At 37.7% G+C, this 15,956-nt stretch overlaps 1 protein-coding gene across 9 annotated transcripts in view; it reads left to right on the forward strand.

The window, feature by feature from the left end:
* The window catches only part of smarca2 (SWI/SNF related, matrix associated, actin dependent regulator of chromatin, subfamily a, member 2), a 56,047-nt gene that overhangs the window by 7,661 nt on the left and 32,430 nt on the right, over positions 1–15,956 (forward strand). For 5 of the 9 annotated variants that reach the window (XM_053674306.1, XM_053674309.1, XM_053674307.1 and 2 more), the window contains exons 5-16: positions 2,086–2,184; positions 4,192–4,480; positions 6,537–6,663; positions 9,139–9,312; positions 9,878–10,051; positions 10,154–10,339; positions 11,127–11,177; positions 11,287–11,417; positions 12,429–12,486; positions 12,722–12,819; positions 13,079–13,226; positions 14,157–14,320. In XM_053674306.1, the coding sequence (XP_053530281.1) occupies positions 2,086–2,184; positions 4,192–4,480; positions 6,537–6,663; positions 9,139–9,312; positions 9,878–10,051; positions 10,154–10,339; positions 11,127–11,177; positions 11,287–11,417; positions 12,429–12,486; positions 12,722–12,819; positions 13,079–13,226; positions 14,157–14,320 (1,699 nt within the window). The remainder of the gene's footprint in view (positions 1–2,085; positions 2,185–4,191; positions 4,481–6,536; positions 6,664–9,138; positions 9,313–9,877; positions 10,052–10,153; positions 10,340–11,126; positions 11,178–11,286; positions 11,418–12,428; positions 12,487–12,721; positions 12,820–13,078; positions 13,227–14,156; positions 14,321–15,956) is intronic. The other 4 variants (XM_017452114.3, XM_017452117.3, XM_017452116.3 and 1 more) reach the window with 1 other exon arrangement.

Genomic DNA, 15,956 nt, shown 5'->3' on the forward strand with positions numbered 1-15,956 from the left:
TGTAATACAGAGGTGTAGTAAGAAACCACAGTACTAACCACTTGTAGCCATGTATATCAGTTACCTTTAAACATTGTAAAACCATACATAGAAATGAATTATTTTCATATACTGGAACATTATGAGTCAGTATATAATTAATTTATGCCTTTGCTTACAATTACTGTATATCATAAAATCCAAATGAAGTAGTAATGCATGTTTTATGAGTTTACTATCTAAGATTTTTCAACCTTTGTCTATCATTTGATAATCTTAATCACTATCATAGCAAATCACATGTCTATCATAATTTATTTATTTATTTATTTTAGAAAAAACACCATTTAATTTCTAAAATGAACATAAAGGTAGCATCTTAGTTGGAACTTTTCTTAATTGATTAAAAACAAGAATTCAGTTAAGTTTTATGTTGTTTGGTGTTTACCATTGAGTGTGTTATTTAGAGCTACACCAACTACTCGATAAAATCGATAATATTCTATTATGAAAATCGTTGTCAACGAATCTCATTATCGATTAGTTGGTCTACGCTCGGCACAGGGTGCGTTTACTCATTACGTTACTTCTGTTCTGAAACATGCATTGGAGAGTAAATACTAAAGTTGCACTTTACACTTACACTGTGTGATCTAAAGTCTACTGTATGAAATTTTAGAAGGGTAGTATCATCTCAGTTGCAACACTAGAGTTTTTTTTTTACTATCCAAAAGTATAAGCCACTTCCCAGTCGATGGCGCTTGACGTCATATGGCCATAATGCGATGCCGCTAGCTTTAGCACAATACCCAGAGTCAATGACAATGACTTTCTTCACTTTACTGTTTATGTCAACGTTACCTTTTATGCCCAACATGACCTCAGTCCCCATCAGACGGCGGCGTAATCATCAAGGGACAGCGGAAATAAGTGTGTGACCCAAGTCCTCTAAGGCATGAGAGCATTTTATATTAAACACTGTGAAGAAGACTGTAACCTGCAAACTTTACAAAGCAGAACTTGTGTGGGACGGAAGCACCACAGTGATGCACGAGCAAAAAATCATATTTATATGCTCCACTGTTCAAGGGGTTGGGGAAACTGGTGCGAGTTGCTTAAAAGGTTCAGTTTAAATCAAGTTTATTGTCATTATATGCTGTATTTGCACGATGCAGTGTAAATTCTGCCCTTTATTATAACGGAAGTGATCTCTAAGTGATCTATTAGTAACGAGGCCGAGTTGCTCGTCACTCACGGTGTAGACGGGTAATAAACGGTGAGAGCGCAAGTAAGATCTGTAATGTCCAGTTAAAACACTATGATCAAAATACACATAAGTAAAACAATGTGCTAAAGGCAGCGAGTAACAGAAACCGTAATGTGCAGTGAATGTGAGATTTTATTATTAATTTAGGACTATAGTTTTATTCAGTGTTCTTTTGTGCATCCATAAAAAAATATATATAATCGGCCAATTAATCGATTATGAAAATAAGTCAAATGTCTGAAATAGGTTTTTCTAAAATAGCTACCAGAAGGCGTAGACTTGTTGGTTGCAGAGGCATCCCCGTCAACTTGTTTTAGAGATACATGTACTACTTTTTTGGTCAAGTCTGGATTTTGAAGCACATTTAATTAGCTAAGCAATTGTAAATAAATACTTTTGATGCCGTGTACACTCAGTGCCTGCCAGCATTGATTAACATGATGTAATCCAATTAATTGTGGTATAAGATGTGTATAATTTGACAATGTGTTGCAATTTAATTGTATTACTGGGGTGTATAAGGGGATTCACTGGGGTGTATAAGTCCTACATTAAATCTCCATCACATTATCTGGAGATTTTTGAATAATGTGCATTGTTCAAAAATCATATTGCATCTTTTTTTTTTTTTTTCCCAAAATGAGGTTTTATTTATTACAGTCACCTTAAAGGACACCAACTAGGTGGTAATGTACTATTGGGTACATTGCTTACTAACACTAATATCCAAGGTTAAATAATTCTTGGAAGAATTAGTGAATTCTTTTTAAAATTCACCAGCTCAATGAGACATACTTTTTACTTTTACTTTTCCATCTTTGATTGTGTTTGGTTCACAGGTATGTCTGGGCCCCATGGAAGCCCTGTGTCTGGCCTATGTTCCGCTCCGGGCGTGCAGACACATGCTCCAAGCCCTGGGGCAAAACCATGGACAGAAGGTGAATCTGGGATGCTCTTCAATCTTACACACACTTCTTTTGAACTGAGACTTTGCCCTCCCATTGGAATTCTCTTTGTTTACTGCTGTTTCATGTTGCCTTGTGTCATACCTGATATTGTTTGGAACAACCCTTTAAAATGCATGCAGTGCTTTAAACTTGCTTCCTATATCTTTGCAATAGTTTTGAGAAACTTGTAATATCTGGCCAACCCCCTAGCCTAGTCTAGACTAGTCCTGTGAAATAGGGAGCAAAGATTTCAGTGCAGAAAATCAATTGACCTGAAGAAGTAGGTTCAAGTCAAAATTCTAGATGCTTCTGACCAATTTAGTACCAACATGTTTTTCAGATCAAGGTCCAGTGATCTTCAGTGATCCCCAAAGTGGTCCTTGTGCCAGCCCCTAGCAATATTTAAGGGACACACTTAGTTTGCATGTACAGTTAGTCATTTGACACTATTATTCAGAGATACTTGCACAACAAGCAAACAGCTAGAGGCCCAGTGATGCTAAGTACCAAGGTAAAAATACTAAACTAAAGCAGGAGTCATCAACTGGTGGAACGCAGTCTGGTTATAGACCCTGCAAAATATTTCAGCTGACCAAATTGCAAACTTGGAAAAAAAAAACACTATGGCAAAACTGATAAACACATGGAAAAAAGACTAATAGTGGTTAAGCAACTCTAGTTTTCTAAACATGAACCTGTAGCAGATCCTCTGTTGTTTCTTATTTCAGCACATGCATTATGGAAAAGATTTAGCTGAAGGCAGCTCAGACCAGTGCTTTAGGATTGGAGACATTAAGTCAGAAAACAGAGAATTTTCACAGAGTTTTCACATTCATAGATTTGTTTCCTTTTACGTAGACTTTCTAGTCTGATTAGTGAACTTATGACATGGTATGTTTTAAAAAAACATTGACAATGAAAATGTTTTAAAGACAAATGGACGTTTGTTGTACCTGTGTCAAATTCATAACAGGTGTCTCTTCTGTGAAGATTTAATAGCATGAGTCAAATGCCACTATGCAACAAAACATAACTACGTAAATTGTATTATTTCTAAGCATAACCTAATCATAAATTGGTTGGCATAATCAATGGTAATATAACTGTTGTTGCTATTCAGTCATGTTAGTTGCTTATGTGGACCTTTGTATTCAAAGGATTTTACGGAACTGGATCTTTTCAAAGTTTACAACTTTACAAAGCGAATTGAATACCTCTGGACTAGAGACTAATGGTGATTTGTTAAAGCCATCTAGTCGGTATCAGCAATGACAATATCAAAGCCAAATTCATAAACACTAAATAAAAGACATTCAGAAAAAAAAAATTGCAACAAAAGACAATCAGTTGAAAAATAAATGCAGGGAAAAGCCTTCTGTTGAAGAAATACAGTAGTGTGTTTTGTTTGGAGTGGAGGTCGGCGCTTCTGTCATTAAGGAGTCAGGACACTAAAGCAACATCCTGTTTCCTTACGAGCACCTTAAAAGGAAAGTTGAACTCTTGCAGTTGCATTCAGGCCTGAGGGTTCAGTCTTGGTTTTATTCAGACCACGGAATCTTGTTTTTCTAACCTGATGTCCTTAAAGTGCCTGTTGGCAATATAAAAGCGAGGCTTTCTTTTTGCGAGTCTACTATGCAAGCTTGATTGGTGGGGTGCTGTGGAGATGGTTGTCCTCCTAGCAGGTCTGCCCACCTCTGCACAGGACTCCTGGAGTTCTTTCAGAGTGACCTTTGGGTTTTTGCTCACCTCCCTGACTAAAGCCATTCTCCCACTTCTTAGTGTGGTTATGTGACCAGCTCTAGGAAGAGTTCTAAACTTCATTCAGTTAACAACGGTACACTTTTGGGACCTTCAGTGTAAAGCTGTACTCATCCTCAGATCTGTGCCTATACACTATCCTGTCTTGGAGGTCATTGTATGGTATCGTTGATAGTTGGTAGTTTCATGATAGATTATCTTGCTTCCATTTTGTAACAGCTTCTTCATCACTGATTTTAGGTCAAGGTGCTGAGGCGTGTAGCGGCTCCCAGAAGCTCCCTGTGCCGGCCCCTAGTGGCAGGCCCTCTCCTGCTCCTCCTCAGGCTCCCACAGCCGCCCAGGTCACGCCCAGTACATCTCTCACACCACAGTCCCAATCACAACCCCAAGCCCAGCAACCCCAGCAGCAGCAGGGCCCTGGGCAGACCTCGCTCATTATCCAGCTCCAGCAGAAGCAGAACCGCATCACACCCATCCAGAAACCACAGGGCCTGGACCCAGTGGAGCTTCTACAGGAGCGAGAGTACAGGTACAAAATACAGACTCCGTGGTGCCATTGCTGTTGGTCAGTACAGATTGTCAAAACAGTTTTTCCTTCATTTAATTCTCCAACCATTAAAGAACAAAAGTTTTAAACAACATTAACATTTTTATTTCCTGAATGCGAGGAGTAATTGTTATTTATTGTGCAGTCCAGCCTTTTCAGATTACACTGCCTGTGACTGTCATAACCATTATTCCTCCATCGGAGCAGGGAGCATGTCTCTGTGATGGAGTAAATATACAGAATAAATTGTTTCTGCACTGGTAGATTATTATAGACACATTACCGTAAGTTAAAATAATTTTTTTTTATCAAACTGATAATTAACTGAACATGTGTGAAGCTGCTTTCTGCATGTCAGGTTTAAAAGGAGCAATTATTAAAGTGCTTGCAATTATAACAACTCAGTGAGCTTTTAATTTCATTAGTACAACAGGCAGTCATCTCAGATTCAAACCAAAATATCGAGCAAATTGAAGACTGTAGATTATTCTGCAAAACTGTCAAAGTCTTGCTGCCGTTATGTTCAGGCATGCATGGATTTCAGTTATGACAATGACCAAAATATACCTCTTTATCTTTTATGGGAAAATAAACAACAAGGAGCGTCTTTCTCTTGTTGATCCAGTGATTATATTAAGGTGTTCAGTGGCTGGTGAAGTACAAAGTGTATGATCGCAGGTGTCGACAACAGGAAACAAGGCCACTGGAGTTGCTTGTTTATGCTGTCAATGGCCTAGCTTAGTTTAGCTAGGCCTAGTTTAGTTTTTTCCTATTTTTCTAAATTTCTGGATTTACTATGTAAAGCAGCTGGTTCATGAACAGACAAGCAGTCAAATCAAAAGTCAAAATGTGTGATATTTTGTATACACCAGACAGTGTTTTTTTTTTTTTACTTAGATATACACAACACTAAACATATTCAATTAGTCTTCATATCTTGACAGTTTGACATTTGGCAGGGATTGTATGTTCCCACAAATCCAGTTATAACATTTGTTTTGAGAAATTCACTCAGGTGTAGCGTAAAATGTCACAACCAGCGTTTACACACACACACACACACACACACGGACACAGACACGGACACACACACACAGACAACATTATTAGGAACACCTGTACATCAAGAGATTCAGTTAATGTACACATGAAACATCAGAATAGGGAAAAATCTCAATGACTTTTTGACCATTTCATGTTTTATCTTCAGCAGTCCAGTTTCAGTGACCCTGTGCCCACTGCAAACTCAGATTTTGCTGTACTGCTCAACATGGGTGTAAATAGTGATTATTTGAGTTACCATAGCCTTCCTTTCAGCTTGATCTAGTCGCTATTCTCCTCTTATTTCCGCTCATTTGATGTTTTTTTGTTTGTTGGTTTTTTCAGCGCTATGTATAAACTCTATAGACTGTTGTGTATGAAATTTCCAGGTGATCATTAGTTTCTGAAATACTCATGACACCATGACTGGCTCTATTAACCTTGCCACAGTCAAAAAGTCACTGAGGGCACATTTATCCCCCATTCTGATGTTTAAAATGAACATTAACTGAAGCTCTTGGTTTGTATCTGTATGATTTTATACATTGCACTGCTGCCACATGATTGGCTGATTGGGTTATTGCATGAATAAGCAGGTGTATAGGTGTTGCTAATAAACTGAACAGTGAGTGTATGTGGAAGTAAAATATTTAAAAACTTGAGAGCCTCGTATTGATGAATGATACAATATGATACTCTGTATTATCACACCCCTGATATTTATGTTTTTAAAACATAGTTTCACAGCCAACGTTTTGTTACATCCAAACTAGAAACTGGTACTGATGAGACAAAAATCACTGAATACTGTCAGTGACAGATCGAGGGAGAACCAGGGGAGTAAAATTCTAAAAGCGATCTGTGTTCGGTTTTTCAACATCAAGGTTATTGATTAAAATGACATAAATCACTATCTGAGAGGGAATGATAGTGGTGTAGTGTAAAGTATTGTTTGAGCTGTGCTTTATATCTAAACTTTATATTTCTGTGTTAAAAGGTTGCAGGCCAGGATTGCTCATAGAATTCAAGAGCTGGAGAATTTGCCTGGTTCTTTGCCTCCTGACCTGAGAACTAAAGCAACCGTCGAGCTGAAGGCCTTAAGACTTCTCAATTTTCAACGGCAGGTAAAGGATATTTTTAAAAATGTTTGAAAGGAACCTCTATGGTGTCATTAGGAATGTTTACCCAATTTGAAGCAGCTTTTTGGCCAATTAAATGGTGATAAATTGTGCATTTCATTTGAGAACCCTTATGTGAATATACAGACAGCTGAGTGCCAGCCAAGCATAGACAGGAGTGATGTAGAGATGAAGAGACTGGAACACACACTTGCTACACTATCATTTATTTGAAAAACGATCCCAATATTGTTTGTAGTGTGATACATGCCTTATTTGCTTATTATAGATCAATAAGCTCAGTGTATAGTTTAATGTTTCACCAGTTTTATTGCCCATTATTCAGTTTGTAAAGGCCTTAATCACTTGGTAAGTTGTTTTGGCACGCTTGAACGTGCATTGGGGCACTTCTTAAGGACAGTGTCACAGTGGGAAATCAGGTAATTAGAACAACAATGATTTTGGTGTGGTTTCTGGACTGTTTACGGGGTTGATGAAGCGAAACATTTTGTAAACTGATCACCAGTAAGGCTGACATTGCTACAGTGTGGGTTGTGTAAAATGACATCTGTATCAGTGCCTCATACCAGAGATAAAATATGATTGGGGCACAAGTGGTTATATCACATAAACCTTACCCCTCCAGTAAAATGAGTCAATCACCTTCTTGGTTAAGCTGTTGCCAGGAAATGTCTGGTCTGACAGATTAGTTTTTTATATTTCACCCAAAGGCCACACATTTACACCATTTTGTCAGTTTTTGACAGTAATTTTAAATCTGTGTTTAAATGGTCACCTTGTCAGTCCTTTTCTGTTATCTGGTATCTGCCATCTACTTGAACAAGGTTTCCCTTGGGCTTTTTTTTACTGAAATGAACTGCCCAGGAGTGTTGCCAAGATCGCCGCCTAGTGGACAGACATTACTAGAATGACTCATACTGTATGCTGGTAATGTTTCAGGCAACTTTGTATTTACGAAAGTGGCTTTGCTGAGGATATTCAAATGCACAAACAAATGAAACCAAGTCTTTACTTGTAGTTATTAGAGTAAATCAGCAGCTCTTCCTGAAATGATAAAGCCCTTGTTGCCTTGAATTGCAAATGGTCACCTATTGAGTATTGTAGATTGTGAAGAGAATAATTTGGAGCTGGGTGGTATTTTATTGAAAGCATGAACAGGTAAAAGAAACAAGGTACAGGTTAATCAACAGAAGAAAGAAAGGTGGCACCCAAAATGTGCTAATAATTCAGCAATCAATGAGAATCCAGTGGATGGGTATCGTTAAGGTTTTAACAGTATTACTACTCTGACCGATACTGCTTACCAATCCGGTAGTTTAACGTTGTTCTTATCAGTACTTTGTGTTGTGGGTTTTTTATTTCCATGTAAAAAAGAAACAAATTGAGGACAGAATTAATATTGGTAGCTTGGCAGTTGAAAATTTTGCATTTCTCTGTCTGAACATAATGCACTTCAGAAAGATGCTTTGACAGATTGCTTGTGTTTCTGCCCTTACAAGCAAAGATCTTGTTGCACTTGTGGCAGCGATCGTTGTCTGCATCAACTCTAGTGAAGTGTAACCACAGTTTTGAATGTTTGATTCCCTCCGCCATCGTCACTCTTTCGTGTTGTGTGTGCGCGCTCGCTGTTGTGTTTGACAGACAGCCTCTGTGCACGTCAGATCTCACTTCTGAATTGCGAATAACAAAAATGCAGACAAATGTCTTAATATTATCGCAAATTAGAAATGGTTGGTGAGATAAAATGTGCAAGAGAACGTTTATTTAGCAATAATAAACAGGAAATATATAGCCTTAATTTCTCCAGTACTTAAAACAGAACCGATAGCATCAGAGCTTATACTACGGTCTTTCATAATTTAGCACCGGGGCCAGTTTAAAACCGGGTTTCGGTACCCATCCCTACTGTTGGTCCAGTTTGGTTATTGCACTGTGGTAAATAAATTCAATGTTAGAAAAGTTAACCCACCATACTGGTTAGAATGTCTAAGCTGCTAAGCTTGTCTGAGTCCACTTGTGACTTTAATTATAATGTTTTAACTAATCTTTAAACTTAGTGTTTAAGTATAACTCTGTACCAATTTGTCTTGTTGATCTGTATCAAATGCTTGGTTTCATTGTTCATTTGCTTGTACAAAATGTACCCACCTTCCCTCTCTCTAATTGCTGTGTGCCCATCTGCATCATATCACCCTGGCTAAAATAACACCCAACTCCAGCTTATGAAGTGTTCCAGGATGTCCATTAGGGGGAGCTCTTACTGCATTTAGACACTGCCAGTTGTAACCCACCCTATACTGGGTCTCTACCAGGTTTGAAGTACAAAAATAGCAGAAAATTAGAACACTTAGGACTGTATTTAACCTATGAATTGGGTTCTGAACTGAACCTGAAATTTACGTTGATGCAAAGCATATTATTAACCCTGACTCACAGCACTACGCTCGTGTATTCCCTCAGTTGCGGCAGGACGTTGTTGCTTGCATGCGCAGAGATACCACTTTGGAGACAGCATTGAATTCCAAGGCCTACAAGCGCAGTAAGAGGCAGACACTGAGAGAGGCGCGCATGACTGAGAAGCTGGAAAAGCAGCAGAAAATTGAACAGGAGAGAAAGCGGCGTCAGAAACATCAGGTACTACAGTAGATCTTCTCACGGTATAGAAACTGGTGCATCACTTTCAACCTACATATTCTGTTCAGTGCCCTTACATTTGGCAGACACGTTTATCCAAAGCAACCTACGGTTGAGTTGATCTGAGCCACAATTGCGTCATTTCCCCCAACCGTTACTCTATTAACCCATCCTATTCCTTTAACTTTTTTCTCTCAATATGAGTCTAACACTTCTGTTAATACACCCAGTATATGTTCATTTCAGTAATCAATATAATACATGTTTGTGGAAAGAGATGTACAACACCTCTGCATACTAAGTGTAAATAAGTGCAAATAAGAAAAAAACGCCTAGCTACTTGATCATAAAAAGTCATATTTATATTATAATTTTATGTTCTTTAATAATTTATTTACATACATGAAATTTCGTTTAGAATGAAATTTAAATTGACATGAACGTAACATAAAGGTTAAAAAAAAAAGAAGGGGGATCGTCACGCATGTTCACGTGTTTGCAACAACAAATTTATCAGAAAACAGTAGAGGCTCTTAATGGTCATACCTTTACCTTCTCTTTTAAGGAATACCTTAACAGCATCCTCCAGCATGCTAAAGACTTCAAGGAGTATCACCGATCGATATCTGGAAAGATCCAGAAGTTGTCCAAGGCCGTGGCCACATGGCATACCAATACAGAGAGGGAGCAAAAGAAGGAGACGGAGAGAATCGAGAAAGAGAGGATGAGAAGGCTGATGGTTTGTCGGTTTGGAACATCTATGCAGAACCATATTTCCAGGAACATCTGAAGAACATCCAAGAGACATTTAATGTGTGTGATAAATGTGTGTTTTACTTAGGCAGAGGATGAGGAGGGCTACAGGAAGCTGATTGACCAGAAGAAGGACAAGCGTCTAGCCTACCTGCTCCAGCAGACCGATGAGTATGTGGCCAACCTCACTTCCTTGGTCTATGAACACAAGGCTGCCCAGGCTGCCAAGGAAAAAAAGAAGAGGAAGAAGAAGAAGAAGGTGGATGGCAACATGGTTTAGTATTTATTAAAAATTTGACTTACGTATTTTTGTACAGTTATGCTGTAATGCAGGGATGGACAAATGATACGTTTATTAGCTAGCCCACTGGACAAGTCAATTCTCCAGAGTTCTCCTGCTAATTAAGTGCATTAATACAGACTAAGGGAAACGAATGAATAAATGACCCTGTGACAGCTGTGTAGTCATGATCCTTATCCTCTCCTGATAGTTTTTAACGTAGCACATCATGTTTGTGCCCAAAATGTCACCAAAACATTGGCAAATGTTTCAGGTATGAGCTGCAGTGTTTTCACATTTCGAGTAAAAATATTTGAGATTGATTAATATCTTTACTTTCTCTCGATATGTTTAATGGTGAGGTTACTTCACGTGGTGCTAGAAGGAGAATTATAGTTTTGCACTGCACTTTATTTTGCTTGGTTTGGCCAGTGTTTCCACTTACTTCCGTGTTCCTGATTGTGAATGTGCGCTAATTAATCCACCTAGTATAAATTGTTCTACTGCCAGCCATTTGTTCTACTGTCATGCCTCTGCTCATGTGTGTAGTACGGTGGGTTGAGGGATTCTGATGTATATGCTATAGCATTAAAAAGTGCGTTGCGCCACCAATAAAGTGCATTACGTTTAAACCTACCAATGAAACTTTTATTTTCAAATTTGAATTCAGATGCTGTAATATACTAAAAGCCATGATACTGAGTTGATGGAAAATGCTGGGTTTTTTTTTTTTTTGTTCCTCTATTAAATGTATTTTTCTTCTGTCATTGAAACCCTTTAGAAGGAAGAAGGGGTTATTGAGGTACTTGGAACAATTGGACCTGATGGGGAGGTCAGTGAAATCCATACAGAGACAGGCTGCTAATCAATTACTATTGTACAGCAGCAGTTATCAGTATTCCACAGTCTGATATACAAATGATGTGTATTGATTTCCACAGCCCATTGATGAGAGCAGTCAGATGAGTGAACTCCCAGTCAAAGTCATTCAGACGCAGACAGGGAAGGTACTACAGGGCACAGATGCTCCCAAGTCTAGCCAGTTGGAGGCCTGGCTTGAGATGAATCCTGGGTAAGCGTCTACTTTCACACCACTCTGTTTTTTGCGTGTTTTGGATTTGTTAACATAACCTAGAATTCAGTGCAGTTCAGCATACAGAATTTTATTATATGTGTGTGTGTGGGTGTGTATAAACACACATATATATATATATAATAGAATTCTGTATGCTGACACACACACACACACACACACACACACACACACACACACACAGTACTGTGCAAAAGTTTTAGAGACCCTATATTTTTTGTACAAACTATGATATACATTTTTATTTTATGACTTCTACATGATGGAGTCAGTACAAAAAATGGAGGTTTTCCAAACATTAGTTTAATGTTACAAACAAAATTTAATGTTACAGAAAAATGTTTGTATGTCATTAAAGAAAGCAGCATATTACATAAGACACTTTTCAGACAAAAATCATAATGAAGGCTGCTGGGTTTTGCTGCAAAAATAAGAAGCAAGTGCGACAGAAGAACTGTGACTGGTTCTGCAAGATGCTCAATAAAACGTACATTTCCAGTAGTAAATGTACCAGCTAAATATTGACTTGGTTTCATTTACTACTGGTTACTGCTCTGTACAGTATTTTTTTTTAAACTGTAGAAACATGTAATTTAATTATTTTGAATACATTTTTGTTCTACAGCATTTCTTTGCATGTGCCTATATATATATATATATATATATATATATATATATATATATATATATATATATATATATATATATATATATATATATGTGTGTGTGTGTGTGTGTGTGTGTATATATATATGATTATATATATATACACACACACATAATTTTTGTGTATGCATTTGACTGTATCTCCTTAACAGATTGTGTCTGTCTGTTTGACTGTTATTGCACAGAATGCAGACATTTGAACTGCAGAAAATAAAGTGGTTCATTTGTGGACAGAGACATATTTATATTTATGGATATAAACAAAGAAGGCTCTGAGTACACTGCCCGAGCACTTATCTGTCATATATACCCTTCTCAACGCAGCTATGAAGTGGCCCCGAGGTCAGATAGTGAAGAGAGCGGTTCAGAGTTTGAAGAGGAGGTCAGCATTTATTTTTTCTCCCCTCTCATTAAGTCTTCACTTTCAAATGTGCGAATGAGTCATCCACACACAGGCGCACACATATACACACACACACACGTATCCTTTTTTCTGTCAGCAAAATTTCCCATTAGACCACTTTTCAGTCCATTTATCTAAAAAGAAAACTGCTTTTATTTTCTTTTTTTAGTCTCATGATATTCTTTGAGATTATTTCCTTTTCTTGACTCCTCAGGATGAAGAAGAAGTGGTCTCCCGGGCAGAATCAGAAGAAAAGAAAATTATTGATCCCAGTAGTGATGAGGTGTCTCAAGCAGCAAAACACATCATAGAGTATGCAACCTATATTTTACTTCAAAGCTGAAAAAACAAGTCTTACTCTTTCATAATGGCTTTCTCTGCTGATTTTCTCTTTTAGCTGCTTTCCTTGATCTTTTTTATTCTTTTTTCTGTTCTACCCACTTTGGATTGCAATGATTTGTCTGTTCATTGTATGTTGAGTAACGTACAGTAAAGGTAGAACTATAAGCTATTTTCATCAATTAAATAGTACAGGATGTGAGATCAGACTTCCTATTCTTGCCCTCTGTAGGTCTGCCAAGCAAGATGTGGATGATGAGTACAGTGTCCAGGCAGGAGAGACCAGCTCACAGTCTTACTATGGAGTAGCCCATGCTGTCATTGAGAGAGTGGAGAGGCAGTCGTCCTTACTGATCAATGGCACACTCAAGCAATACCAGGTGAAATGAATGCAAAGCATTTTAATAACCAACAACTGGCCGAACTCTGAATGCTGTTTTACTCAAAACTGAAATTTTTAGTGATTCACTGTGTGAATACCACAGCAGTGTTGCATCTGCCATCATAATGAATATGGGCTTTTAAATTCAATTAAACCACGAAGGTACTGACCACGCTGTGATCGTGCTAAAAGCACTTAACTTTATAATGGAAACAATCGCACATGCATCAGTGTAGGCAGAGCGCACACTGTAATTATTTTTTCTGGTCCGTTATCATGAATATACTATGTTGCAGCTGTATACAGTATGAATAATGTTTCTCAATCCAGTGACATGTTTACTCCTCTGCACAGTTGCAGTTAGAGCCTCCGCAAAGAATTGTAACCCACATGAAGGAGCACACTGCTACAGCAGGACAAGCTGAAATGTATTATTTAGATTTTGGGTATAACTGCACAATAGTGCATAATTTTTCCTTTCATTGCATATGGCGTAAAACATAGACTAAATTATTCTTAATGGGATTTTTATTTTTGGAAGCATTTATCTCCTTTTTTTTAATGCCCTTTTAACATTTATGGAAAAGATCATATAGCTCCTTTTTTTTGTCACAAGTACAGATTTCGCTACAATGGTTTTCACGATGCAGCTGTATTGCAGAAATGGAAACAGAGCATTTCTTCCCACTATTTTTTTTTTTAAATATCTGGAAATGTGAGTTGTTATATATCGTATATAGATTTTCTGCACATTTGTTCTTAATTTACATTTGAAGAGGCATCATTACCTGCAGACAGGCTGTGTTTAATCCTTTAATAATCTGTGTCACAGGATGAATTCAGGTGCTAAGAAAATATAAGCTGAACCAGGATGTTATAATATGTTAACTGGCAAAAAATATAACACTTGTTTGTTCTCCCTGGTTAGATCCAGGGGCTGGAGTGGATGGTGTCCCTGTACAACAATAACCTAAATGGCATTCTGGCGGATGAGATGGGGCTGGGGAAGACTATCCAAACCATTGCGCTCATCACATACCTAATGGAATACAAGAGACTTAATGGTCCTTATCTGATCATCGTGCCGTTGTCGTAAGTTACATGCTGATATACAGACCATGCTTGGTTAACACACAAAGGCACTGCAGATTAGACAATAAGGGATATAATGAGGGGCAGAAGATTTTACAGAAGATATTAAATATTATACAGTGTTAAAGGGCAAACAAATAACTATTGATAAAACATCTTTGGCAATCATTCCTGCTCAACACTTACATGGTTTTCCTCAACAGTGAAATCTCCAGAAGAATAAAGTCACTACAGAACACAATTTACATATGTAGCATTTAAATAAGCTTTATAAGTAAATACATTTAAAGATTTTTCAGTCAGCTTCTTTTACAATGAATATAAAAAGTCTACACACCCCTGTTAAAATGTCAGTTTTTGTGATGTAAAAAAATGAAACCAAGATAAATCATGTCAGAACGTTTCCCACCCTCAATGTGAAATTACAGCATATGAAAATTAAGTGAAAAACACTTAGTACAAACATTTTAAGGACAAATAGGGGGGAAAAAATACAATAACCTAAGTTATTAAAGTGCACACTCTTTAATAACTAGGGATGTGGCTGTGTTCAGAATGAACCAATCACATTCAATCTCATGATCAAAAGTTATTATCATACACCTGTCATCAATGAAATTATGCTGATTAACCCTAAATAAAGATTAGTTGTTTCTGTAGGATTTTCTTGACATCTTGGTTTCATCTGACTGCTGAAGCCATGATCCGCAAGGAGCTTCAAAGCATGTATGGTATTGCTCGTCAAAAAATATCAGTATCAGGAAAGGGGTCTAAAAGAATTTACAAAACATTAGATGTACCATGGTACATCGCGAAGGCCATCATCAGCAAGTAGATATAATGGAGCGCTATAGTTACATTAGCAAGAACAGGATGTTGTACCAGGGAGGCTGCCAAGAGACGTTTAGCAACACTGAAGGAGCTGCACATCCAAGCCCCAAAAAAGCACATCACTAAAAGAACACTTTACCCATGGTGAAGCAAGGTGGTGGCAGCATCATGCTTTAGGACTGCTTTTCTTCAGCTAGAACTGGTGTTTTTTTTCAGGTGGGGGGAATCATGTATAGCTACAAATACCAGTCAATTTTAGTGCAAAACATTCAGGTGTCAGCTAGTCTGAAGTGGGCTGTACACAGGAAAGGGCTGTGCCCTCACAATTTGACGAATCTAGAATGTTTTTGCAAGAAAGAGTGGGCAATTATTGCTTCAAGATGTGCCATGATGATAGACTCTTACCTTAAAAGACTGTGAAGAATGAAATAAAATCAGGTGCTTCAACAAAGTATTAGTTTAAGGGTGTGCACACGTATGCAACTAGGTTATCGTAACTTTTTTATTTTTCCTTTTTGCCCTAAAAAGTTTTTCACTTTATTTATATATTTTGTGAATTTTACATTAAAGGTGGGAAAAGATCTCACATGATTTTTCTTATTATTTTATTATTCTTTTACTTCACAAACCCTGCCATTTTAACAGGGGTCTGTAGGCGTTTTATATCCACTGAAATCTATAGCAGAGGTCTTTAATCTTATCCGCAAAGGGCCAGTGTTGCTGCAGGCATTCATACCAGCCAAATAGGAGGCACAATTTATAGTGGATTGGAGACCAGGATGAACTGATTAAACAAGTGGAATCA

This window comes from Ictalurus punctatus, chromosome 22, assembly GCF_001660625.3.
Source record: "Ictalurus punctatus breed USDA103 chromosome 22, Coco_2.0, whole genome shotgun sequence".
Taxonomy (NCBI): domain Eukaryota; kingdom Metazoa; phylum Chordata; class Actinopteri; order Siluriformes; family Ictaluridae; genus Ictalurus; species Ictalurus punctatus.